The sequence below is a fragment of the Balaenoptera acutorostrata genome, chromosome 3 (genome assembly GCF_949987535.1).
Source record: "Balaenoptera acutorostrata chromosome 3, mBalAcu1.1, whole genome shotgun sequence".
Lineage (NCBI taxonomy): Eukaryota > Metazoa > Chordata > Mammalia > Artiodactyla > Balaenopteridae > Balaenoptera > Balaenoptera acutorostrata.
In genome coordinates this window covers 31,961,706-31,988,786 of record NC_080066.1, presented here as the reverse complement: position 1 = coordinate 31,988,786, position 27,081 = coordinate 31,961,706, and the positions used below count along the sequence as shown (strand labels likewise).

At 59.5% G+C, this 27,081-nt stretch overlaps 1 protein-coding gene across 6 annotated transcripts in view; it reads left to right on the top strand.

Annotated features, from left to right (window-relative positions):
* The window catches only part of APBA2 (amyloid beta precursor protein binding family A member 2), a 230,565-nt gene that overhangs the window by 199,381 nt on the left and 4,103 nt on the right, over positions 1 to 27,081 (top strand). For 4 of the 6 annotated variants that reach the window (XM_057544710.1, XM_057544709.1, XM_057544708.1 and 1 more), the window contains 8 exons: positions 4,461 to 4,606; positions 5,336 to 5,371; positions 7,424 to 7,510; positions 13,307 to 13,492; positions 17,172 to 17,351; positions 18,200 to 18,412; positions 19,885 to 20,004; positions 26,873 to 27,013. In XM_057544710.1, the coding sequence (XP_057400693.1) occupies positions 4,461 to 4,606; positions 5,336 to 5,371; positions 7,424 to 7,510; positions 13,307 to 13,492; positions 17,172 to 17,351; positions 18,200 to 18,412; positions 19,885 to 20,004; positions 26,873 to 27,013 (1,109 nt within the window). The remainder of the gene's footprint in view (positions 1 to 4,460; positions 4,607 to 5,335; positions 5,372 to 7,423; positions 7,511 to 13,306; positions 13,493 to 17,171; positions 17,352 to 18,199; positions 18,413 to 19,884; positions 20,005 to 26,872; positions 27,014 to 27,081) is intronic. The other 2 variants (XM_057544712.1, XM_057544711.1) reach the window with 2 other exon arrangements.

Sequence of the window (27,081 nt, the reverse complement as noted above, 5' to 3'; positions counted from 1 at the left end):
TGGAAGGGACAGCCTGATTTGACCCTGGCCGTGGAGCCCCTCGAGGGTCAGCCAGCTTTCTCTCCCTTGTCGGGAGCAGAGTCCCTAGACAGCCGCCTGCCAGCCTCTGAGTGCGAAGCGGGTGCTGGCCTGTGCCTGGCAGAGGGGTTGCTCCTAAGATGAACGTGGGAGGGGAGCTCTTGTCTGCTGGAGGTCAGGTGGTTCCAAACAGGTTGCCCAGAGTGGGACCCAGTATGCGGGCATCAAGTTCAGATTCCAGGCCCCCACCTCCGGCTTCCTTGAAGGGGCATCTCCGAGGCAGGGGAGGGACTCTGCAGGTTCCTGGGGCTCTGCAGGTGATTCTGGGCTCGACGGGGGCTTCCTGGGGTCTTCCCCTCTCCCTCCTTCCCTCCTCAAATGACTTCAGCTCCAGCTGTTTTTAAATGACCTGCCACCTCCCACCACCCCATCCGGTACGGGGTTTAAAAGAGGGCCGTATCACTTGCAGCCAGGAGGTTCTGGGTGTTGGGTGATGGTGGAGGCTGTCACCCAGTATGTGGCTGCTTTGGTCTGGTCCCGGCTCTGTCGCTTACATCTGCGTGACCCTCCCCCTTGGCATCCCTTTGCCCGCGGAGCCTCCAGGCCCACAAGGCCACGTGAGCGTGTGACCTGCCCTCAGGCACAGCCTGCTGTCAGGCCACTGCCCCCCTCATCTGGCCCCTGAGGCTCTGCCTTATCCACTCACGATGACTTGTCTTTTGAGCTGGATGCAAATGAAAACTAGAATTCATCAATTAAGGCTTTGCATTTTATATGCTTTTAGCATTTAGGAAACTCAGACTTTTAATCTTATCTTTGCAAAAACCCTGTCAAGATAGAAATCAGGAATCCTCTCCCTCCACCCATTTTGCTGGCGAGGAAATTGAGAGAAAAAAAATTAGATGGCTGTCCCCAGGGCACAAAGCCTGGTCCAGCAGGGCTAGCGGAAGAGCTCAGACTCAGCCGGCTCCCTGTGTCCCCTTAGAGCTGACCCTGCTTCCCTGCAGACATCTGGGACCTGCGAGGATGTCACTTGATCCTAACACCCAGAAAACACATCCCTTGTCACTGTCCCCCATCCCATCATTTGGGTCTCGCTTACCTTTTGCTCCTAAGATGAGCCTTTTCCATCATCAGATCTAGACAGTGTCAGTGTCCCTTCAGCCGGGGTTTGGCTTCCTGCACACTGGTTCTCAGCCTCTGGAAAGACCTTGCTTCTGAGTTTGCTTTGTTCACGCGACTCTAGGTGTCCAGAGACAGGGCACCTCCCTGCCTGGCCCCCCTTGCTGTCCCAGCACCCAGGACATGGCCTGGCCCTCAACGCGGATGGGCGGCAGGGGGCGGGGGTGCCTTCCCTGTGCTGCAGAGTTGGGGGGGCAAGTCCCATGCCCCACCCCACCCCCGGCACAGTCCCCGTGCTGCTTTCATTATTAAAGTACTTGGGGAGCCCTTCTCTGTGCCCGGCCCACTGCTAAGCCCTGGCCTTGCCTCCCTGCGCCCTGGGCCCTGGGGTGAGCTGGTGCCCAGGCCAGAGGCCTGGGGAGTCACTGGCTCTGTATCGGCGCCCCATCCCGGGTGGCTCTTCCTGTCTTGGGTTGTCCGAGAGGCTGAGCACAGCCGCAGGCTCCCCTGTTGCTCCCCCAACAGGGGGTCTAGAAGCGGGCACAGAGCAGGGCTGCCTTGCAGCTGCCCGCAGCCAGGATCACGCCCTCTTGGCCTCAATGCTGCCTTGAAGCCTGACTCTCTCCAGTGCGGGTTGGGCTTGTGGTGATGATGGTGCTTTGTGACCTTGATAATTTGAAGTACCTGCCCCACAGAAATCATTTCTTCCTGCCCTGCCCCAGAAAGGGCATGTTGGATCTGCGAGCCCAGCTACAGAAAAATAGGATGGGAAACCATCAATTTGAACATTCATCGGGGGACATTGTGACTTTCCTGGGTTGCCTTTTTTTTTTTTTTTTTAAAGCTGTTACACCTAGGTGTGACAGTGATGGCAATGTTACAACTAATAGTATATATATTTTTTTAATGATTTATTTATTTATTTATTTATGGTTGTATTGGGTCTTCGTTTCTGTGCGAGGGCTTTCTCTAGTTGTGGCAAGCTGGGGCCACTCTTCATCGTGGTGCGCGGGCCTCTCACTATCGCGGCCTCTCTTGTTGCGGAGCACAGGGTCCAGACGCGCAGGCTCAGTAGTTGTGGCTCACAGGCCCAGTTGCTCCGCGGCATGTGGGATCTTCCCAGACCAGGGCTTGAACCCATGTTCCCTGCATTGGCAGGCAGATTCTCAACCACTGCGCCACCAGGGAAGCCCCTTGGGTTGCCTTTTTAAACACTGAAAGGGTGAGATTATAAACCTGCCAGGAGCTAGGTCCCCACCAGGCCCTCCAGCCCCTCTCTCCACACTCCCCACCCCTCCCTCTCCCCCCCTGGAGCCCAAAGCCCACTCCCCCCAAGGCTGCGGAGCACTTTGACCTCCTCCAGATCCAGCCAGGTCAGCTGCTTGTGAAGAACCTTCCCACGGAGACGGATGTGGTGGGGAGACCACGCTGAGGGGGCTGTGAGCTCAGCGGGGACCCCACTGAGCAGGTCGTCACCCGAGAACGAAGGTGCAGCTTCACTGACGCGACCCCAGGCCGACACTGGATTCGGGGCAGGTTTCTACACTTACTCTCTGAAATGTTCCTTCTCTTGAAACCTCAGGAGAAGATATGTATCTGGGGTGCCTGCAGGAAACCTGTACGTTATGCTTTCACTCGAACAAACCAGCTCCGTGGGCTGGAGGTGGGGGAGAGGAAGGGTCCTGGAGGGGAGGGATGGGGTCGCAGGTGATCCTCAGGCCCCAGGTGGGGACCCCACTGCTGCACAGGAAGGCGGAAGGAGGGCTGGTCAGACGCCCACCGCACAGGACGCGGGTGTGTCTGGGAGCAGAGGTGATGCTCTGTCCAGGACACACAGGAGGGGCAGCGGTAAGTGCAAGAGGATGGAGAAATAGCCGTGCACAGAGGGGGAGGGAGCGCTTCCCAGAGGAGCCCGTTAGGTTTGCCAAGGAGTTCTGAGGGCATCCAGGGCCATGAATTTGTAATGGAACCACTTTGGCTTGCTGGAGACTTTTTCCAGCCAGAGGAAGCCTGGGTAGAGTTTTGCTAAATCTGCGGGGCAGGCAGACAGGATGTGAGGCGAGGAAGCTGAGGGCTCGGGGCAGGTGGTGGTGAACTGGTGGATGGTACCTTCCACTCTGGGTGAGTGGGTGGTGTCGGAAACAGCGGTTGGAGGTGAGACCGCAGAACGCTGGCGGAGGGGAGGGTCAGGAGGGGACTGCTGGCCCTGAGGGCTTGGGGATGCAGCATAGCCAGCCCTGTGGACACTGGCATGGCTCCGGGTGGCCTAGCTCGGGAAGGAGGGGAGCCTGAGAGCCAGGGCCATGGTCCCCGAAAGAAGGGCTCTGGCTGGAGGTGGGCAGTGAGAGGGAAGAGGCAGGGAAGTGGAGAACGTGGTCGTGGGCCTGCGAGCAGGGCTGAGCAATGGCCTCCAGGTTGGCAGACTGTGGACTCGGGGCCACATCCTTTGGCCACCAGTTGCGTGTGTGAAGCTTGGCTGGGGTGCAGCAGGCTTGCTCACACACATGCTGCCTGGGCCTGCTTTGGTGCTCCAGATGCTGAGGTGACTAGTTGCAAAGAGATGGCAAAGCCTAAGATCTTTGTCGTCTGGCCTTTTACAGAAAAGATTTACTGGCTCCTACCTAGAGGGGCCTGTCCAGGAGACAGGAGCCACTAGCCACGTGTAGCTATTGACATGTCAGCTAATTAGGATTGCATACAAATTTTTAAATTCAGTTCCTCTGTCGCACTAGCCAACATGTTCAAGTTCTCAAAAGCCAAATGAGGCCAGTGGTTCCAGTATTAAACAGCTCAGAGATGGAACGTTCCGGATCATGCTGTTGGCACCTCAGGTCTCAAGGCAGCCGATGAAACAGGGACCACGCCACCCAGCCTGGACCTGGGGTACATGGCATGGGAGGAGCCAGACAGGCCTTGTGAGGGGTCTGCAGGCTCGCGGGAGCCCCAGGGCACAGAACTGGAGAGCGGTGGGCAGTTCCCATCACCGTCCGGAGTTGCCGAGGGCTCTGGGGCAGGCATGGAAATGTTGGGGAAAGGGCGCCTCTGGGGTTGCAGCAGACGGCTGTCCCCTCGGAGGCCCAGGTGCCTTAAGTGACAGCTGCCTGGCCCCGGAGTTATCCTCCTGACACCAAGGGTGCAGGGTTTCCTGGCCGGGTGTTGATTCTGTGCAGTTACTTGTACGGTGCGCTGTCGGTAACGGGGGCAGGAGCCCCACCCCCCCTACTGCCTGCAGACGGGACAACGGGTCAGCCTTCTCCCGTGGCCCCTGGCCCCGCTGCCTTGCCTTTGTCCTCCAGGGCTGACAACTGTGCCCCCTTCAGTTCCAGGGCCCTGTGAGCCAGAAGACCTCATCGATGGGATCATCTTTGCTGCCAACTACCTGGGCTCCACCCAGCTGCTCTCGGAGCGGAACCCATCCAAAAACATCAGAATGATGCAGGCACAGGAGGCCGTCAGCCGGGTCAAGGTAGGGGCGGCCCAGGAGCACCCGGGTTCCCTGCAGGGAGCACTGGAGCGGGATGGGTGACACGGCCTGCTGTCCAGCGCTGACCCCACAGCCCTGGGCGCGAGAGTGGGAATGTCTGAGGTGCCTGGCGGGGCCGAGGGAGAGTTTGCCTTGGATGAGAGGACGCGGGCTGGGGACAGAGACGCTCCATAATGAGGAACTGCCACTGGGCCCCCAGGACACGTGATTTTTACAATGTAATTGTTCCGAAGCATTCCAGTCACGTGTTTGTATAGAGCCTCTCATCCTATTTTGACCGCCTCTGTATCTTTAGTGCCAAAGTACTTGCAGAAAGGGAAGCAAAAAAAATCATACGTTTTATTTAAATCTATGACCTCAAGAAAAACTCTGACGCACTTGCATCTCTCGGTGCGCGTCATTCGGATCACCTGGGTTTGAAGGGTGGGTGCAGCCGGGCAGGGGGAGGACAGGACCAAGTCAGCAAAGCTGATGGGGTCAGGAGGGAGGGGCAGTGGTCTGAGGAGGTGCCCCTCTGGGCAGTCGGGGGTCTCCCTGCGGGGTGAGGAAGGATGTCAGCCCCTCCCCATCCTCACCGTACTCTGACCTCCTCGACGGAGGGGGAGGGGCTTCAGGCACGAGCCCCGCGCGGTGGTCGGGAGAGGGCAAAGCAACCTGGCCTTCCTTCGGTTTGTGCCCACCTGTTTTTCTTTTCTGTTTCACGCTGCTCAGAGGATGCAAAAGGCTGCTAAAATCAAGAAGAAAGCGGTGTGTAGGATGTGGGGTTTGCTTGTGTTTCTGTGGCATGTCCTGTGCAGGGGGAGGGGGCTGGGGGGAGCCCCAGGAACAGAGACAATGTGGCAGATGGGTTTTTCTCTTCCTTTGGTAGGTCAGTGCTAGACTTTTGAATGAAATCACAGACACTTTTTTTTTTTAAGCTGCCCACTTACAGAAGCATTTAATCGTTGCCCTTTTTTTCATTTTTCTTTTTTAGAGTCTCCGTGAGCTAGAGCACAGTTACTGCCATGACATGGCCGTTTTGTGTAGACGTTTTTAAATGTGGCATTTGATGCGACCATGTGATGCGTTCAGTGCCTAGGGCCCCTGTACAGAATTAATTAAATCGCTCTGATATTTAGACTCATTAAGTTTAATTTACTGAATCAGGATGATGAGAAATGCAGTCTGCCCAAGGGGTGCTTTCTCTATTGAGAAGCTTCTGGAGCATGGGCAGACTTTTAAAAATCTCGGGTCGACCTTCAGTTGTTTGTTCATCAACCTGGTCGTTTAGTAAATGCTGGGCATGTTTTAACTATCCCCCTGATGCAGGAAGTATCCAGTGCTCTGTGTCCGAGGGGCTGTCTTGGCACTGGATTTTGCTTGGGCAGCAGGAGAGCTAGTCCTCTGTGCCCGCCTGGAACACCACATTCTGGCGGTGTGGCCAGAGGACCCTGCCCGGGGTCTCCCTTCCCGCTGCAGTGAGACCTCCTTCCCTGTGATGCTTGCTGTTTGCCCAGGGGCCTCTCCTGGGATGCCTTCAGCTGTGGGCGAGGAAGGAACTCACGCATCTGCCTCCGCCCAGGCCACCTTGTGCTGGGTGTCTCCAGGCACAGCGGAACGAGCCTGGCTTTGCAGACCTGCAGTGGGGTGTGCTTCCCCCAAGGCGATGGCCCCCACCCACAGTCACCCCGTGCCCCGCTGGCAGCTGGAGTGGGATAGTGTGGACCACAGCCTGTTCCTTGTGTCTGTAGTCCGGAGAGCTCAGAGGGGTCGGTGTAGGCAGACCAGACCTTGGTGCCAGCCAGGGCCAGCGGTTACCTCCATGAAGAATTGTTCTTTCTCTTGGCCAGGAAGATGCTCAGGGTCATTGCCAAGGGCCCCTTCACTGATCTGCCCGCAGCTGGCCAGGCAAACAATGATGGGAGGGTCTCCATGACGGACCAGTGTCCCCAGCAGAGAGTCCCCACCCCAGGGATTTGCTGGTGACTGTAGGGATGTGAACCCCCAGCCACAAGTGACCACAAAGAAGAGGCTCCCCCAGTGACCAGAAAGGAGTATTTATCTCGGTGGAGAAACCCAAGAACTCGCATGTCACTGCCACTGCACAATTAGTAATTAGGATCCCCTGTGACAGGCTGTCCCAGTTTAGGGCAGACCCCGAGCAGTGCACTCAGCTTCCAGAACATTCTTTTGCACATTGCTCCAGCCGTATGATGGGTGTACCCGGGAGATGACAAAACAGGCATCTGTGGGATGGCTTCTCCAGTGTCCTGTGAGGGCAGCGCCCCGTCTGGTTGAGGTCTTGCTTCCTTAGGGTTTTTGGAAGCTGGACCAATGCTGCTGGGGGTTGACATGACTGTGGCTTTAAACTAGAAGAAAATGCAGATATGCTAATCCACCTTCTTGGAAAAATCTCTTCCCCTTTACCTGGGAATACTTGGAATCCCAAATCCAAGAAATGTAGCTCCAATCCACAGACCCTGTGTAGCCGCCGTGTTCCGGAAGGGTGGGCAGGCAGGCCCGCTTCTCCGGGAGTTGGCGGCTGCAGTCTGGATGCTGTGACACAAGCCCCCCAGCGTCTGGCCCCCTCCGGGCTCAGCCTCCTGGAAGCGGTCCCCCCTCCCACTCCTGTGCCAACTGCCCTGAGAGAGCTCACTCAGCTGGGATGTGCTGGGGAGGGCTGTGTTTAGACTCCCATGGCTGCTTCTGCTGAGGAACTTCTCCCTCTAGGGGCGCTCAGGGTCCCTCGTGAGATTGTCAGGCTTTTGTTTGAGTTAGTTTTTTTAAAGGTTTGTAACAGTCTCCACCATCCTTTCTTAGAATTCTGAGGGGGATGCCCAGACGCTGACCGAAGTGGACCTCTTCATCTCCACCCAGAGGATCAAGGTGTTAAACGCAGACACACAGGTGAGCTTTGGAAGACGGAGCTTTAAAATCCTGTGCAGGAGCTCCCAGGAGAGCCAGGTCGAGCTGCAGACCCCCTCTGCGGGGGTGAGACGGCGTCCCCGGGACAGTCCCCCCGGCCCTTGCTGTGAAACGTAGAGCAAGCTGGGGGTGGGCAGCAGCCTCGGGCCGAGTGGGGTGAAGCTGGCGATTTGGTGTGCACAGCAGCAGGGATGAAATAGAGACACCATGAAGGGGAGCCGGGTAGCGGGGGGAGGGCGTGTGCTCACCATCCGGATTCTGGAACGGCCCTCTCGAGGCCTGTGCGTGCGGGGCTGGGAGATGGAGCTGGAGGGTGGAGATCCGGGTGGCCTTCCGCACCCCCGTGCCCTGCCCCAGCCCGGCGCGGCGGCGCTCCAGAGGGGAGGGTCCTACGATTTTCTGCCTGTAAACCACGTGCCCAGCTCGTGTCTGACCTCAGTTCTTCTCATCTTCCTGTGCCTGGATCCGTGCACAAGCCTGCCGTTGTGGGGAGACGGGCAAGCAGACAGCAGAGCCAGATGGAAGGGGCTGGGAGCTGGGTGTGGGCAGGGGCACGGTAGATGAGCTTTGCAGTGCAGGAGAGAGGGAGGTGGCCGAGGACAGAGATGGGGAAGGGCCCCACTCGTTCTGGGGACGGGTGAGGCCGGCCAGACGCGGGGTTGACGGCCCCTTACTTCTTGCTGTTGGCAAGTGGTCCATATCGCGACGCTGAGTATGTGGGCAGCCAGTTCCCCAGCACCCTCTGCCCGATGGTGTCACATCCAGCAGTGACCTTGTTGGACTCAGTTACAACGTCAGAAATGCAAACTGGTGATTTTCTCTTCTGTTCTGCTTCCAAGTTTTACTATCTAACGTGCTTCTGTGCAGAAAAGCTTCTTTTTTTCTTTTCCCCTCTTTTTTTCTCTCCCTTTTCACTGTGGACTCCCAGATTTTTTTTTTTAAACTTGTGTTATAATTCCTTATCATCGTTACTCTCTTGGGTGCTCAAATCACCCAGATCTGTCCAGGGACTTCCCACTGGGCCCTGCGCCGTCCTGGCGGTCTGCCCGTGGTCTCGGAACACGTTCCTGAGACAATGAGATGTTCTCCGCCCTCCTTGCACTCCCTGCCCGACACCTGGAACTGGCCATTCTTCAAGAAGCCGTGGTTCCTGTCCGTGGGGAGGGACGCACAGAAAGAGACCTGGGTGCTGGCTCTGCCCATCATTGCTGGGGGGCCGTGGATCCTGGGCCCTAAAAATGAACTGAGCTGGACAGTATCTGTTTTTAAAAGCCAAGAATTCATACACGTGCCTCCTATTTGAGACCAGCACCATAGGGTCCTGCTCACCTGCCCCCTACTCCGTACGCACCCTGGTCCCACAGTGTAGACCCTGGCTCCTGACTCCCTCAGTGTGTTTTCTCACTTGGTCTCTCCTGGGGTGGACCATGCCCATCGCTGGGCTGCTGGGAGGAGCGCAGCTTGGCTCTCAGGTCGTGGACGAGCTGGCTGTCACCCCTCAGGACCCAGTGGGTGGGAAGACCTGACGTGTGGGGACAGAGGAGGCTGCAGGGCGCGTCTTGGAGCCGGAGTGGCACCGTGACGTGGCTTCTGCTACGACTCCCTGCCAGCCCCCTTGCCCGGCCGTCCGCCCGCCGTCTTGGCGCTTCCTCCTCACCGGTCTGTCCCAGCGGCCAGGCCTATGCCTTGGCCCTCTGATCTTTGTGTCCAGCTGCCCTGTCCCCCGTGGGGCCTTGCACTTGGCGAGAACTCAGGGAGCCACCCAACCGGGTCAGGCGCAGGACACTTCACAGCCTCGGGCTTTGTTTCCCGATCTTTCGTGGGCAAACTGTCTGGGCTAGATCCTCCCTCCCGCCCCCCAGCCCTCATCCCTCATCCACCCACCTGTCAGGGTCCCCGAGACCACCCCAGGTTCCATAAGTTGATAAGAGGCCTCAAGGGATTCAGCATATAGTTGTACTCAAGGCTGTGATTTACTACGGCACCAGGATACAGAGCAAAACCAGCGGAGGAGAAGACGCCTGGGGCTGAGCCCAGGGAAACCCAGGGTCCTCGCCTGATGGGGTCATGCAGGATGAGCTGAACTTCCCAGCCGCGAGCTGCGACAGCACGTGTGAGACGTGGGCCATTGGTAAGCTTGAGAGTATCAGCGACCAAGGTTTTTACTGGGGGCTGGTCACATAGGCACCTGTGCTGTCTGCCATGCGCCAAAGTCCCAGGCTCCTGAAAGCAAGCGGGGCTCAGACTGGAGCACGCTGGTTGCCCAAATGCCTCAGGCAAGGTGAGCCACTCATCTCATGTCGGGTGGCATGTCGGGAACCCTCCTGAAATCCAGGTTCCCAGACGAGCCGAAGGCCACCTGCGGGCAGGCTTTCTGCGGACAGTGTCAGGCCTGTTCTGTCAGCCCTTCTCTGATGCTCCTGCATCAGCGGAGACTGGAAACTGGGCCCATCCCTGTGAACTTGAGGCCTTGGACAAGTTTCCGGACATCTCGGAGCCCTGTTGATTCTCAGAGGAGAGCCCGGCGCTGGGGCCCTTGAAGGACAGATGAGGCAGCTCAGAGCAGGGCTCACACATGCCAGCCCCTTCCCCTCACTCCTCCCGTCCCTCCTTCTGGGTCTTTGGTGTCTGAACAGGGCCCGGGGACAGGACGTCCGTTCCCGAGAGTGGGCAGAGCCAGAAGCCACGATTTCCTTTGCTTGCTCATTCAAGGTCGGTCCTTAACACACGTGGGCTTTCCATCCCGCCAGCCGCAGCATCGTGGCCAAGTCATGCACAGCCGCTGCCCAGACCAGCATCTGTTGGCCGGTGCTCACCTCCCGGGTACAGAGCAGGGCTGTGCTGTGGTTTTGACCATCTGTCTGCGCTGGCTCTTTGCCCTGTTGTGTTCTTCCTGAAGCCTTGCTTTCTCCACGTCGGTTCTTGGGTTCTCTCCAAGAGTCCTGACTGCATCCCAACCACCGTAGACCTCCTGGCATCTTCTCCTTCTCCCACATGCTGTTCTCTGCCCGCATCCTCTGCGGAGGGCTGGCTGGGCCCCCATGGTCACAGCTCCTGCCCTGGGGACCCTCTGGTGGCTGCTGGAGGTGCCCGTGGCTCCCCAGGTCTCTGTGGACAGGAATGTTCCAGAACCACAGAGCAGGAGACCTCAGGGCTTTCAGCCTATGCGGGCTGCCCCAGGGACGTGCTACTGATGACTGGGATCCGGTGTGGAGGAGGATGTGCCCCTGATCTCCAGCGGGTCAGATGTCCTGGGGAAGCCCGAGGCTCCCTAGGGCTCAGGTTCATGGCCATTGGGTCGGCCGAGCTGTGCCAGGCCAGGGGGAGGGCAAAGCGAGGACGGCATCCAGGACCACCAGGACAGGGTCCTCGATGGGCAGCATCTCGCCGGAAGTCCCGGGCAGGAGGCAAGCTGGTCATGGTCCTTCTTACGGCCCCTCCAGTAGTCTTTGAAGTTCAACTTTAAGAGTCCTCCCCCTTCTCTGGTTGAACTTCACCTCTGCTCATCGGAGGTATTTAAAGAGTGTTTTCACTTCCCGTTTTCCAGTGGAAAGCCCCCGTCGCTCTGTCCCATCGGGCTCTCCTCACTGTGGCAGTTGGCGGCGTGGTCGGTGCCCGGCCTCTTGCTCTCTCATTGTTCATCTCCTCCTCCCGCCGTTCCTGTGCATCCTCACAGCCGGGGCTCCCCACGTGGGGAGTCCTCGTGCTTCAGGGGAAGCAGCTCCCTCCTGGGTCTGCTCCCCACCAGCGGGGAGAGTCTGCTCCTCCCTCCGTGCCCACCCACCTCCTCTGCGGAGCCTGGTGGGGAGTGAGGGCTGGTGGCCTCATCCTGCATCTGCTTTGCAGGGAGCAGGTCTCCTGTGGGTTGGTAAGCAAAGCCCCATCATTGCTGGGGCCCTGCCCCCCTCACATGAAGAGGCCCTGGGGGAGAGAGAGAACTCGGGGTGTTCGCACACGCAGTTGGGAACTAAATCTGGTGAGATTGCTCTCTGTTCTCTTCCATGATGGAAACGTCAATGACTTCTTGCTGGAGTACAGCGGGTGTCTGGCTCATTGCTCGTAGTGTTCTTGACTGGGAGGTCAGGGCTGGTGGGAGAAGCAGAGGTGCCCGGCTCCTGAGGAGGCCCCATCTCACTGGGCAGACAGGACACACCTGGTTCCCTGTGTGCTCAGGAGAAAATGCTGGCCGCCCTGAATAAGACAGGCCGGGTTCCCTGTCTGCACACCCTGGAACCTCGGAACTGGCCTTGGGGAGAGGGAAGGTCATGCAGGGTTAGCTGGGGGTGGCGGGTAGATGGTGCTTCCTGAAGATGAACTAACTGAGCACTGGCCCCTGCAGGCTTTGGGGTCACCGAGAGTGAGGAGAACAAGAGCTGGGAAGGTGGGTCAGAAAGGTTCCATGAGCCGTGGCCTGGCTGCCTGGCCGAGGTGTCTGGAGTAGCCTGGCCAGTCGTGGGCACCGTGGATCGTTTGAGAGTTTGCTCCGAGGTCGCTGAGGATGAACTGGAAGCGTGGTGGTAGGAAATTGGTTTGACTATAAAATAAGAAACGTTAGCAGAGGAGCTGGGAGGCAGGAACAGATGCAGAGACTCTGGGAACTCGAGTGGCCGGTTGGGGCAGGAAGGGGACGAGGCCATGTGGCGGGCGGCCTTGTCTGGGAGGAAGCGGGCTCTGCCACTGACAGGTGCTCGGAGATGGGGAGAAGCTCATTTCTGACACCTGGGGGTTGAGTCAAGTGTTTCTGAAAGTGGCTGGAAATCAAGAGATGCCGAAGAGCCACCTTCACTGTCCCCTTTCCAGCAGCCCCTTCTGGAAGGGGGTTCTTGTGGTTATAAATCCCCCCCCCACCCCCCCGCCCTGAGCTGGCCAGAAAACACAGCAGCTCCAGGAAGGCAAGTGTGCAGAAGTGGCTTCTGTGAGGAAGACAGGGGCTGCATAGGTTGCAGAAATGCCCCATTTTCTTTCCTGGAAAGAGGACAAAGGCATAAAAGACCAGCTGATTAGTTTCTCAGAGCCTCTGTGTGCAGCCTTGTTAGGTAGGGGTCCCGGGAATGATGCTTGGTGGAGATTTCTGCCAGATGACAAAAGCCATCGAGAGTGATGGGCCCGCCAGGGCCCCGGGGGGATTGAAAGGCTGCGGAGACCCATCCATCAGAGTCAGGCGGGCTGCCTCGGGACCCCCTGCCCAGGCCCATGCTGCTTGGGCTCCTGGGACGAACTCATCCCTGGGAAACACTGGCTCTGGAGCCTTCCTCCTCTGCTTGGCAGGAAGTCTGGGCCAGGCGCCCGCCTTGCAGGGAGAGGTGCCTTCTCCAGAGCCACAGACGGCCTCCGATCGGGTGGGGACGGGCCTCAGCTGCTGCCCCTCCCCCACAGGACCGGGAGCCCCACCCAGCATCATGCCCCCACGAGCATCATTTTGGAAGCTGCAGGGCTAAGGTGAAGGCACATCACCTTGACTGGGAATCACCGCCCGAAAATGCTCTGTTCACTGGGGCAGTGGCTCTCTACCCAGGAGGCTCTGTCCCTCAGGGCAGATCTGGCCACAGCTGGAGATCTTTGTGGTCGTCACAACTTGGGACGGAGGAGATGCCACTGGCGTCTAGTGGGTGGGGGCCAGGGATGCTGCTGAACATCCTACAGTGCCCAGGACACCCTCACAGTATGGAATGGTCCAGCCCCAAACGTCAGGAGTGTCGAGGCTGAGAGCCCCCAAACTTGGGTGTTTTTTAGGGCTTGTTCCCTGTAACGCAGGCCCTCTCATACCTCTCCCGGCAGGAGACCATGATGGACCACGCCCTTCGCACCATCTCCTACATCGCAGACATTGGGAACATCGTGGTGCTGATGGCCAGGCGCCGCATGCCGCGCTCAGCCTCCCAGGACTGCATCGAGACCACCCCCGGGGCCCAGGAGGGGAAGAAGCAGTATAAGATGATCTGTCACGTGTTTGAGTCCGAGGATGTAAGTAAATGCTCGGGCGTGATGTTCCCCTCCCGACAGCCCAGGCCCCATGGGCTCCGTGGTCCCAGGAAAGCACGTATAGGATGGGGATCCTGTGCGCCATCATGGACGCTTCCAGTGGAAGTGGTGATTTTTCTAACACTCTGAGTTTGCAGAGACCATGAACACAGCTCTGTTTCGCTTCATGAAATACATTTTTCAGGAGCTGTTTGTAAATGGAACCGTAGTTAAATATGCCGAGGAGCTCTTTGACAAGGTCCTTTAACAAAACCTTGTTCTCCCCAAATAAAGTAGCCCTTGACTAACTTTTCTGTTGAGATGCACGCCCCACACTCCAGGGTTGCAAATGGGGAAGCGCCTCTGCTTTTGCTCATGGCCATTTCAGGCCATAAGAAGTTGGAAAATCCAGTGCACCCTTGGACAACATGGGTTTGAACTTCGAGGGCCCACTTACCCATGGACCTTTGTCAGTAGTAGATGCTACAGCGCTACACCATCCGCCTTGGTTGACTCCGCGATCATGAACCGCGGACACGGAGGAATTGCGGGTACGGAGGGCTGACTGTAAGTTAGACACAGATTTTTTTTTAGACTGTACAAAGGGTCACAGCCCCTAACCCCCATTTTGTTCACGGGTCAACTGTAATTCTGACGTTTAAAATACCGCAGACTCGCTAAGAGACCATAAGCCCTTTGACTCCTTCCTTGGATAGAATGAGAGCATCTTTCTGAGCCTGGAAGAGGGAGAAAGGGACCGGGGAAGGGAGCTGCAGGGCAGGAGGTGAGCGGGGTCTCTGGGCTGCCCCCCGACGGCAGATCTGATTCAGGATCACGCAGGAGGCAGCAGCTGAGCTGTTCTTGGGGCTGTTGCCAGAGCAGGATTTTAAAACGTTCTCTCTCCTCCATGGATGCTTGGAAAGGGCATTCTCAGTTACCAAGGGACTTGAGGGTGTGTCAGGGACCCAGAGCAGTGGGGAAGGGTCCCAGTGTTTTCATGTTTGAATGCAGGGTGGGTGGAGGCAGTGACCTTTTTGCTGAGAAATTGAAGTCACCTACAAGTGCTTTGAAGCAATGACACATTTACTGGAGAGGAAATTTACATACAGACTCACTAGTGCACACACGTATTCCTTTCACCATTATACAGATGTCTGTGGACACCTGCCTGGGAATTTTTGTGTGGCTCATGGCTTGAGGAGTCTCAGAGACCAGGCCTGGGGGGATGTGATGGGCCCTGGAGAAGGGCTGTGGTGATGGGCAGGTGAGGCAAGAAGCAGGCCAAGTGGCAGGGGGTGAACAGTCTGCTGGCTCGGGGAGCAGGAAGGGGCTCCGAGGTGCCCACCGTGCCCTGGGTGCCGCTGTGGCCTGAGTTTCTCTATTCCGTGGGAGAGAAGGCTGAGAGCAAAGGTGGGGGCGGGGCTCCAGGTGGTCCTTCAAGGCACATGGGAAGGATGGGCTGGGAGGGGCGTGAGGGGGTGGAGCAGCCATCCTGAGAGTCGGACCCTGATGGTGGCCCCATCAGGGTCCGACTGCTGCTGGGGTGAGTGAAGGATCCAAGGGTCCAGTGAGAACAGAGGGGGACACCTGGAGAAAATGGAAGGTGGCCATAAGGACCCTGGTGGCCCTCTCAGAGTTTCCATTTCCCTTCTGTAAAGTGGAGGGCAGTGCAGGTGAGCCAAAGAAGTGAAAGGGCTGGGGGGGCAGGGCAGCCTCCCGCTCTATTCGCCCACCTGCAGGAGGCCCCCCTCTGAGTGCCAGCCTCCAATGCCAGCCCCTCGGGGAGGCCCCCGTGACGCTCCCCACCTTTCTGGGCTCACAGCCTTGGCTGTGACCTGGGGCAGGGGCGATCCCTCAGGACTGGCCCCAGCTCAGGTGGCAGGGATGCCAGGACTCAGGGCAGACAGGGAATGGGAGACTGCAGCCAGCCGCTGGTGGGAAGACGCCGAGGTTCCCAGACTGCGTCCCGTGGAGCCTGGGCGTGGACCTCCTTGTCCTCCCAGGGGCTCCCCCAGGCGATGGGCCCCGACTGGGCAGAGCTCAAAGGGGAGGCTCAGGGCAGTGGGCAGTGGGTGGGGAGAACGAAGCTCTGCTCTCACACCCCCTTCCCAGCAAGGGGACCCCAGTCAGAGGAAGATGGACCCAGAGGCCTGGGGGCAGCTGGTGTCAGCAAACCTGAGACCCCAGGTCTCAGGGCACATCCAGGCCGCCGGGTGGCCCTCAGTCCTCCACCCTCCATCCTGGGACCAGCCTCCTCCTGGAGGCCCCGATGGATCCTCAGCTTGGCCTGAGCCTTGGGCCAGACGCCCTCCAGGACCAGCCACCGCGGGGCTGCCTCCACCAGCTCCATACACGTCTGGGCCAGTGGTGCCACCTGGTGGCCCCGGGGCTCCGTGCCTGTGGCTGGTTCTCCCTCTGAGCAGAGCCGCCAAACTGCCAGGACGCTGCTCCTGGGGGCGGGCAGGGCTTGGTCCTGCCTAGTGGACCCGGGCTTCCCTCCTGCAGTCCGTTCGGGGCCCAATTTGGGAGGCCCGTCCAGTCTAGAATCGAAGGGCTCCAAGCTCTCCCTCTGTTATCCAGTCCAGCCCGCTTTTTTCACAAAGGCTTATTCATTTGCAGCCCGAGAATCATGCAGCATGTAGAGCAAGAATGGGCTTCAGGCCAAACCCCTCAATTCCACATGTTTTCAGGCCCTGTTGACCCGAGGTTTGCTGAGGGGTCCCACTGCTCTCCCCCGGCTGCCAGGGTGCTTGACGTGGCCCAGGAGCTGGGTCCTTAGCCCTCACCTCCCATGGTCCTTTATCTGCACACCAGCAGGTGGCATGTAAGCTTTGGCAGTGACTGTTCCGAGTCCGGGCCTCTGCAGTATCAGATGCAATCCAGTCCATAGAAGTGGTCCTGTTGAAGTAGAAAGAAGTGATTTGCTCCATGATTTGCCCTGTGCTGGTGTCCCCAAGGTTGCATGCTTCTCGTTGGCCTCAGCCTGACACATCCACATGCCCCACGAGGGCAGCTGGGCACACATCCTGCCCGCATCACCCCCCCGCGGCTGGACTGGGTCCTCTTGCTCCAGAGAAGTAAATACTGGGTGGGTGACTGACAGCCTCTGTGACGCTCCCCAGAGGATGCACCCCCCAGTCTGTGTTTGGAATAAGATGGGTGGGGGACTGCCCTGGCAGTCCAGTGGTTAGGGAGCCACGCTTCCACTGCACGGGGCATGGAACTAAGATCCCGCATGGGCCAAATAAATATATTTATTTAATAAAAATTAATTTAATTTTAAGTAAGTTAATTTAAATTTCATTAAATTAATTTAATAAAAATTAATAAATATTTAAATAAATAAAACACATTTGTTAAAAAAAAAAAAAAGATGGGTGAAAAGAAAGTATAGTACAGTCGCCAGTGAAAGCAACGAAACTATGATCATTAGCAAATAATTCATAACTTCCCCAGACGTTATTGGAAACTGTGCTTTGTCTTACGATGTCTGGGGTGTAAGGGAGCTCGGGTGGGGGCAGGCAGGGCACCAGCAGCAGAAGGGCTTCCCTGACAGAGACCCGGGCCACGGTCTCTCTGTGGCTCCTCGGAGCCCAGGCAGGGGCCCCCGTGCAGGCTGTGCCGTGGCCCCCGCTCGGGGCCCGTGCGCCTGCCCGTCTCCATTGGGCGCCCCTCCCCACAGGCTCAGCTCATTGCCCAGTCCATCGGCCAGGCCTTCAGCGTGGCCTACCAGGAGTTCCTGCGGGCCAACGGCATCAACCCCGAGGACCTGAGCCAGAAGGAGTACAGCGACATCATCAACACCCAGGAGATGTACAACGACGACCTCATTCACTTCTCCAACTCGGAGAACTGCAAGGAGGTGGGTGCCCGGGGCGGGGGGCACAGCTGGCAGGCCGGGCGGGGTCGAGCCTTCCTGATGTGTGGCCCCTGCCTTCACAGCAAGCACTTGCGTGGGAAATGCGGTGCTGTTGTAGGGAAGAAGCTGCTGACGGTCAGTCTTAAAATGACCTTGAAAATGTGCCTTTTAATCCCGCTATTAGATGGGGGCTCAGCCCCCTGAGGTGTTTCTGGAAAGCGTGCGGGAGGCATCTTGAAAACGGGGAACTTGGGGCTCTGCCCAGGGTGCTGGGAAGCCGCCCGTAGTGAAGCCTTGGCATGTTCTGGTGGGTTTGCTCAGGGGTCTCTAGAAAGTTCTCCTGAGAAGAGGAGCAAATCCCTGGGGGTGGCCTGTACCCTAACTGCTTGGGAATGAGTGAATGATCCTGGCTTGTTGCTGAATGAATGAATGACAGGCAGCTTTCTGTGAGTGACCCGTGAGGCAGAGAGAAAATGGAAGGACTTTTCCAGACAAGAGCGAGGGCCGGGCTGGGTGTGCGTCTGGACTCTGAGAACGCGTCCCTCTAGCCTCCGTGGGTCTGGGAGGGTTGGGGGTGGGAGCCGGGACACTGGAGCCGAGCTTGGGGCTAGAGGAGGGGGTCCGTGCTCCTGGTTCCCAGGATGGTTGGGTGGGTCCCAGGAGGGCTTGGGAGCCAGAGCTGGACGGGGCTGGGGAGACAGCAGGGTGGCCGAGAGGAGGTGGCCTCGGTTCTGAGGGCAGGGCAGGCACCTGGCCCGGCTCGGGCTGGTCCTTCCGGGGTGCTGGGCAGAGGCCCAGCCCCCAGCCCCCACCTCAGGTGGGCCTCTCTTACCCCACCCATCTCCTTGCAGCTGCAGCTGGAGAAGCACAAGGGTGAGATCCTGGGTGTGGTGGTGGTGGAGTCGGGCTGGGGCTCCATCCTGCCCACCGTGATCCTGGCCAACATGATGAACGGCGGTCCGGCTGCCCGCTCGGGGAAGCTGAGCATCGGCGACCAGATCATGTCCATTAACGGCACCAGCCTGGTGGGGCTGCCGCTCGCCACCTGCCAGGGCATCATCAAGGTGGGCGCGGGGCCCCACCTCGCTATATCCTCGCTGCTTTGTAATCCCCCCTGACCCACCAGAATGCGGAGCCCAGAGAGACCCACCCAGTGACTTTGAACCCAAGACTGTACCACGGCCCTGACATCAGAGAGGGACCTGGGCTGCCCCAGGTGAGGGCCGAGGACCTGTAGATGTCGGGTGACCAGCTTGTCTTAGTTTGCCTGGGACTTTTCGCTGACAGTCTCACCTGCTGGGCAAACAGGGAGGTTGGTTCCCCTGCCCAGATCTGAGCTGGGAGGCTGCTCTCACCGTCTGACCCGTCAGCCTGCAGGTTCAGGAGGTGCAGACCCTCCCTAGAGAGGGTCACGCTGAGGGGACACAAACAGGTGGCCCCTGCTTGTCTGTGAGAGCCCCCCGGGCTGAAGCGTCGGGCAGCCATCCAAGGGGACCTCAGCACGGTGGTGCCTTTGCTCTGTTCAAGGGTCCAGACAGTGGCTCAGCCTACGGGGGGCCATCTGTCCCGCGGCTCATTCCCTCCAGCCCTGCTGTGGTCTCGGGGCTGGAGGATGGGCCTCTGTTCTCCCTTGTCACTCAGAGATGAAGGTCCTGTGAGCGGGCTCCTGAACCTGGGGACCCAGTGGGTACCGTGTAGCTAGACAGACAGACAGACACAGAAGAAGCCTTCATCAGAGGTGCCAGAGGCTTGGCCAGCCAGGACCCTTGCTCCGAGGGCTGCAGCTCCTGGGGCAGTTTCTAACCTGGGCTCTGATGGGGCCGCACACGCGCGCGCGTGCACGCGTGTGCATGTGCGCACGCACATATGCACACATGTGCACAGAGGAGGAGCTCCCGGCTGCTGCAGCCACGTTCAGGCTGGGCCCCTTCCCCTCCCCCCACCCAACCCCAGGACCATGGCCGCGGCATCCACTGTCCTCTGGGGCCTGAGGTCTCCCTTGGCCTGTCTCGGCACAGACACCAGAGCCTCCTGCTGACAGATTTCCGCTCTGCCGGCCACACCCTGTCCTCGCCCCACCCCCAGCATGAGAGTCCATCACTGGAGGATGCTTTGTTTTGAGGAAGGTGCCCCCACCATCTTCCCAAACAGGAAGTCCTCCTGCACTCAGCATGGCCGGGGCCCCTCCTGGGCACCGCCAAGGGTGACCTGGTGCCGGCCTCTTAGTTGTGCACAGGGGCGCTCGGAGCCTGGCCTTGCCCGCAGGGCAGCTTTTTTTTTGGCCAGGTCAAAGGGCACACCAGAGCACAGGGGCCACGGCACGCACTGCCACCTGGGATGCCCGGCACCCCTGCATCCGGTCAGGGTGATGCCTGCATCCACGCACGGAGGGACACCGGGGCTGAGAGGGGCCTGCCTGGCTCGGTCCCCCAGCTCCTGGGGCTCTGCCCTGCCACTGGCTCACCCTCCCAGGCCCCTGAGGTTGTCCTCCCAGCGGCATCTGAGACCCACTGGGCCTCCCATTCCTGCTCTGCAGGGTCTGAAGAACCAGACACAGGTGAAGCTCAACATCGTCAGCTGCCCGCCAGTCACCACCGTCCTCATCAAGCGGCCGGACCTCAAGTACCAGCTGGGCTTCAGCGTGCAGAACGGCATCGTGAGTCCGCTCGGCCCTTGGCAGCCTCCACCGTGCACGTGGAGGGCCTGGTGCAGGGAGCTGGGGGGCAGCTCTCCGTCCCTCCAGAACCGCTCCTGTCTGATGGGGCAGGTCTCAGCCAGTGGGCACGGCTGCCAGCAGCCAGGCCAGGCAGGGCGGGCGGGCCAGCGTGTGGTCATGGCATGGGTCCCTCCAGCCCCGCCCTCGGCACTCTCGTCCCAGTGGTGGCTGTTCTCTGCAGACCCCTGCTCTGGAGTGCAGAGAGGAGCCCTCCCACCCTTGCAGTTGGGACCCGCAGCCGATGGCAGTGTCAGAGTCACTGTGTGCAAGACACCCACCCACTCATTCATTTGTTCATTCATTCATTCACTCATTCACTCACCCATTCAGAGTCGTGTGTGAGGTTCCTGAGCTGTGTCAGGCGGGGCCCCAGCCACTGAGGAGGCAGGAGGGCCTCCAGGAGGAGGTGATGCTGAGCTTGAATGAGTGCTGGTCTGGCCAGAAGTCTATGCCTGTTGCTCAGGCCGTAGTTCTTCCCTCCAGAGTTCCCACCTCCTCTTCGACCTGCGTGAGCTCTGTTTCCTGGGTCGTTTCTCCTGCAAAGGTCCCAGTGGGCAGGGATGTGGCCACAGATGGAGGACGGAAGAGGGAAGGCCGGTCATTTCCAGATTGCTTGAGCCAGCCCAGAGTGCTAAAAAGCCAAGGAAGAGATTGTGCAGTGGATGGGGGTGGTGTCAGGTTGAGGGGGAAAACGTGTGTGTCCCTCCACGGTCACAGAGGGGACACATCGGGAGAACGTTCTAGAAACAGGACTACAAATGAGACAGAATTTCCCCCGTCACTACCTGGTGCAGGAGTGTGGAGAGTTTACTCGGGGCCGGGGAGAGTCACAGGACATCTCTGTCCCCTCTGGGTTAGGGCGCACTTGCTGCTGTAACAGATGTTCCCCGGATCTCAGCGGACTGAGAGCTGATCTGTCGTTCGGGTCACAGTCCAACATGGGAGGGGGCTTCGCGCCACAGGGTCGCTCAGGGGCCCAGGCTCACCCTCCTCCAGGGGGCTCTTTGTCTGACTGGCAGCTGCGGGGAGACGGGGGCGTAGATGCGTCTCTTGCCATTTCTGTCTACATCCATCTGGCCAGACAGGGCTCAGTCACATGCCCCACAAACACAGGGCTGGCCGGGAAGGTGGTCCAGCTGGTGCCCAAGACGAAGAAGGAAAGGGTGTGGGTGCATTTGAGGCTGACGTTGGCCGTACCTTCCCAGCTGTGTGACACTGGGCAAGTCACTGAAGCTTTCTGGGCAGATTGAGAAAATCCATGAAGTACACCGAGACCTCCAAGGAGGGCCCACTGGGCCCAAACTCTGCAGAGAAGAAAGGCCCCTTGGCACCATGCCCAAGCACAGGGGCCCGGCCAGGCTGTCTGCACCCCCTCAGAATTTCTTTCCGGAACATGGCATTTGCCCCGGGAGTTGGCCAGTTGGTGGTCCAGCTGGCGCCACCCTGCCCGGCTGCTCTGCACACACATGGGCCCGGGGCCGTGCAGGAGGTTGCCCAGGGTCCCTGCCTGCAGCTGCTATGAGCACCGTGTGGATGGGCCTGGACCCCAGGCCCGGGGAGCAGCTGGGCGGGCCTTAGACCTGCCCCTGACACCCTGAGCCACCATGCAGGGCCTGCCTGGGTGCCGCCCGCAGGACCTCCCTCCCTGGTGTGGGGGCAGGTGGGTGGTAGGGAGGACTGTCAGTGACCGGCAGCCCCTGAGATGGGCCCTGCTTGTGTGACCCTGAGGGCTGCCCCTGCCCTGCTGGGCAACCTTGTGGGGCCCAGGCTCTCCCTCCTGCATGGCCCCGGGGGGCTCGCCATCCAGGTGGGCCTGCTTCACGGTCTTTGTAAGGTGCAGCCTCTGTCCCATTGCAAGCCTTGCAGGGGGACGACGTGATGCATCAGGGCCGGCTTTCCCCTCAAGGCCAGGCTCCTGGGGGGTGGCCAAGGGCTTTGCCTGTTCTTGGGGCCTGATGCGCCCCACCCTCCAGCCCGACAGCAAAATCCTTCCCCTGCAAATACTTCCCTCCAGCCTGTTCATTTTAATCCTCACTACAGCCCAAGAAGGAGCATGGGGACTGGTCAGGAAGCTGGGGCACAGAGAGGTTTAGTAACTTGCCCTGGGTCACACAGCTGGGGAGGCCGTGGGGACCGAGGTGGGGAAGGGGGAGGAGGAGACACAGGGAAGGGGGGCTCTGCCTAGAGTTTTGTGGGGGCTGAATTCAAGCGAGCGGGAGAGGAAGGGGAGGCAGTGGAGAGGACAGGTGTGGGGTGGCCTGAGTGTGACCTGGCCCTGAGCTTTCCCTCTCAGAGATGGGGGAGGGGAGGCTGGCGGGGGTGCACCCCTGGGGAGGTACAGGAGGGGTCTCTGCGGCGGGGGTGTGCGGGGATGTTCCCAGGTTGATATGAGTGGCTGGGAGGCTGAGGCCAGGGGGGCTTCCCAGAAGGTTTGAGGGTGTGGGGTTCAGGGTCACAGCAGATCTGGGGTCTGGAACTGGGGAAGTATTACCCCCTGATTCTGAAGGCAGCGTTGCCAGGCTGCCCTTCCCGCGTCACAGGTGTGCACACAGGGGTCCTGGTGCCGCCCACTGCTCGGCGCCTCTGCCGCTGGTCCAGGGTCTGAGTCCCACGGTGTGTGCGCTTGGGGCCAGCTGTGGACGAGGAGCTGCGTGGCCCCCAGCGCCACCCGCCCACCAGCTGGCATCCTGCCCTGTGAATGGGGGTGCGCGTGCTAGGGGCCAGGAGGCAGGGGCCGTGGTGGCTCCCGGGGGCTTCCTCGCCCTGAGAGCACCCGGGAGGCCGTGGCTGGAGAGCAGGTGGCGGAATGCCAGGCCGGAGGTGGTGTTTGTCCGCCCCAAAGCAGACCTGCTGCCGTTTTCTGCCTGATGCCTCCAGAAACGTTGCCTGTGGCAGGTGCCTGCTTAAATGTCTAGGGTGAGCAGTTAGGTGAAGTATGTCCCAGCGCTGGGGCGTCAGGTACATCTGGGTGCTGTCAGGTGAGAGGTGAGGGGGAGGGGCCCTCTGCATGGCTGTCAGTGTGTGCACACCGGTGCGTGTGTGCGCATGCGTGTGTGTGTGCACGCACTCGGGTGCGTGTGTGTGGGGGCTGCCAGCCTGAGCACTGGCCCCGAGGATCTCAGTGTAGCTTGTCTTTTCTTTAAAACAAGAGGCCCTGTGGCTGAGAAGCTGGATTACCTTGCGAAATCTGCCCCTCTCTCCCCCTTTTCTTTTGGCCCCGACTCTCTCTTAGAAACATCTGCTTTTCCTGTTTTTGTTTGCTTTTTTAAATTGTGGTAAAATACAACTAACGTGAAATTTACCATCTCAACCATTTTCCAGCGTGCAGTTCAGCAGTGTTAAGCACGTTGACATTGTTGTAGAACCAATCCCGAGAACTGTTTCCATCAGCAAATCTGAAAGTCTGTTCCCGTGAACACTGACTCCCCACCTCCCGCTCCCCCAGCTCCTGGTGACCAGTGTGCTACTTCCTGTCCTGTGAAGTTGAATATGACATACTTAGGTACTTATGTCATTGAATATGACATACTTAGGTACCTTATGTGAGTAGAATCATACGGTTTTTGTCCATCTGTGACTGGCCTGTTTCACTCAGCAAAATGTCCTCAAGGGTCTTCCATGTCGTAGCATGTGTAGCAGGATTTCCTTCCTTTTTAAGGCTGAATCGTGTTCCATTGTGTGGAAACGCCCCATTTTGGTTGTCTGTTCCTCCGCTGATGGATACTTGGGTTGCTTCTACCTCTTGGTTACTGTGAACCGAGCTGCCGTGAACATGGGCGTGCAGGACTTCTGGTTCTCCAGTCTGTCTAGTTCCGTTGCTGCCAGACTTGTAGGCCTGCTGGGGCGTCTGTCTGGGGTGTCAGTCCATCTGTCTGTCAGTTCTAGGAACCGGGAAAGGCCACCATCCGGCCAGCTCTTCCTGCAGACCTGGGGCTTCCCTCTAGAGCCTGTGTCTGTGCGTGGGTCTGGTTAGGGAGGGCATCCCCTGTCCCCATGCACAGATGAGGACGCAGGAACAGGGAGCTGAAGGGACCTGCCCCAGGCTCCCCGCTGGGCAGTGACGGGGCAGGCGTTGGCCTGCACGGCTGTCGTGGGGAGCTTGCCCTCTGCCCGTATCAGATGCTGGAGTGCGCGGTCGGGGTCAGTGGGCAAGTGCACGCGTGGACCTGAGCCATCTGTGAGCTGGGCAGGGGCTGTCCTGTTTGCATCTAGGGTCCCGGGTGTCAATAACCAAGCCACAGAGGTGCCTACAAGGGGCCCTGTCGTGGCCAGCCAGCCGTCTTTCCTCCCACTGGGACTGCAGGGCCCGCCGAGCCCAAGGATCACGTGCGCCCCGCAGATAAGTTCCCCGCATCCCTGGAAAAGTCTGCTGACCCCTGAGTTAGTCTTGCACAAGCGCTTTTCCCATTTTCAGCTTCATTACGCCCGAAGTACAAGGCATTCGTTTGCAGACAGGCCTCAACTGAGCCAGTTAACGCTCCTTCTAAATGGACCCCTCCTCTCTGTTCCCACAACACCATGGAAGAGATCAGGACGTCCCCAGCTGGGAGACACCAGCGTTCCTCCTGAGAGGTGCACCCTGAGAAATTAGAGCAGCCCAAGGCCCTGGGTTCTGGGGGCACGCCTCGTTTTGGAAGGCCAGCCGCCCGCATGCGTGTGTACGTGCATGTGTGTTTGTGTGTGCATGTGTGCAGGCGTGTGCCCACATGGCCCTCTCCTCAGCACTTTCTGCTCCCCTCCTGCCCCCTCTGCCAGCCTGGCCCCCCAGGTTCCAGCCGAGGTCCCCTGCCGGGGTCTGAGTCCATCGTCCTGGCAACCCCCTCTTAAGGTGCAAAGCTATTTTCTCCTTCTCCCTGTCCCCTTCCCCTCTTTACCTTCTGTCCCCAAATCTCCACCACAAGGGGAGACGCTACCACTAGGGACTTAGGGAAACAGTGCCTGCTACGGGGTGTCCCAGCTCCCATCAGGAGCACCTGGACCCTGCCTGACACCTGCCAGGTCATCCTGAAGCCTGGATGTTTGAAGAGCCAGTTACACTGGGCACAAAATGCCCTTAAATCATCTGGGTGGGGGGCGGGGGGAATAAAAGTTAATAATGACAGGTAAGCAGAGCCTTCACAGCACAGGATGGGTGCTCCCCTTACTGGAAAATGGGTGGTGGGGTCAGCCCGCTTCTCTTTCTCCACCCTGAGTCCAGTCTGGCCCAGGTGCCTGGGGTCCAGGACCCTGGCCCACTCTGCTGTAGGAGTGGCCTTGGGCTGTGACATCAGCCTGCATCTGTGTCTCCTTCTAGAAGAGATGGGTCCTGAGGGCTGGGAGGGACCTCGAGGGCTTCAGGCACCACACTGGGATTTGCACACACACACACACAAAGTGGATCTGGAAAGACCACAAAACAGATGACGTGGGAGTCCTGCAGGGGTGCCAGGGCCAGCCTGGGGTCAGTGGCCTTTCAGCCTATCTCAGCCTTCAAAAGTTGCCAGGCCAGTGCTGAGGGAGAGCACGGGCAGGTGGGGTGGAGGGGTCCTGTCTGGGGGTGGAGAGTCAGCTCCTAGCCAGTGGAGCAGCCCGGCCAGGGCTGGGATGGGAAGGGGCTATGACCCAGGTAGGGGCCCCAGGCGGGGGCGGCGTTCAGCACAGGGCGTGGAGGAGGCCTCACAGCGTTGAGCCTCGCGGTGGGAAGGAAGAACACCAAGTCTGGGGGAGGGCTGGCCGTCCTGCCTGCACCTGCGCCTCCTGCGGGCAGGCCGACCCTTGACCTTGTAGGATGCTGACCAGAATCATACGAGGACCCCTCGAAGGCCCTAAAAAGCTCCTGGTGGCATTTTTGGGTTGAGGAAACCGTACAGACCAAGGCCTCCGTGGGTACAACGAGGCTGTCAGGTGATGCGGGGTGTCCCCCGGGCACTCGGGGGACAGGGTCCCACCAGCCTGGGCCTCTCCTCCCACCAGACTCTGGGCTCGGCCTTCCTCATCCTCAAACACGTCTGGTACAGGGCAGCCTTCAGGCAGGACGGCTGGGGTACTGCTGCAAGGGGCCCAGGGTAGAGGTGCCTGGCGGGGGTGGACAGGGGAGAACTCCAGTGCGGGTGTGGTTGTTCTCGGGCAGCCTCGGCCCCAGGGACGCTGCCGTCTGCCCTCGGCTGGGGGTGGATGAGAGGCCTGGTGCCCTGCCTGCTCCCTCCTGCCCCAGCCTCTCTTGCTGCAGTGCTTTCATCCCACCCCCCTCCCATGGCTCCCACCGGGTCCCCGGGACCCCCCGGGTGCAGCTGCCCCCCCCCCCTCCGCTCTCCATGGGCCCTGGGGCTGCTCGCCCTCCCTGCTGTCTGCATGGACCCCACCTTCTGACACCCAATCTTTAGTGGATCTCACACACATGGGGGCTGCATCATCTCTTTCCGTTTGTCGGCTGGTGAAATCACCACCTCCCCGTGACGGGGGAGCAGTGACCATCTTCACTGGAAAGAGGAGCAGAGTGGCTGCTGGCGGATCTGCCAGGATGGGCTTTACCTGCACACCTCCCGGCCTCCACACCCCTGACCCAGGAACAGAGGCCCCGGGTGGCTGGGGGTGGCAGATTCCAACCAGCGAGGGCGGGTTGGGGGGACGGGTCTCCCATTTTCAAACACATTCCAAACCGTAACCTCCCAGTTGGTGAGTCAGCAGACAGCATGTAGGAGCATCTGCCCTGGGGCTTCATCCTGTGTGTGATTGATTCTCCTCCCCGTCTTTGGGGGCTGGAGGCGACCGGCGAGCGTGGCGGGGACCCTGTGCTGACCCGACCACCCCCCGCCCCCGTGTCGCTTAGATCTGCAGCCTCATGCGCGGGGGCATCGCGGAGCGGGGCGGCGTCCGCGTGGGCCACCGCATCATCGAGATCAACGGGCAGAGCGTGGTGGCCACGGCCCACGAGAAGATCGTCCAGGCGCTGTCCAACTCGGTGGGAGAGGTGAGAGGTCACTGCCCGAAGCCAGAACCAGGCTCTCGGAGCCCAGATGTTTCCATGGCCGACATCTA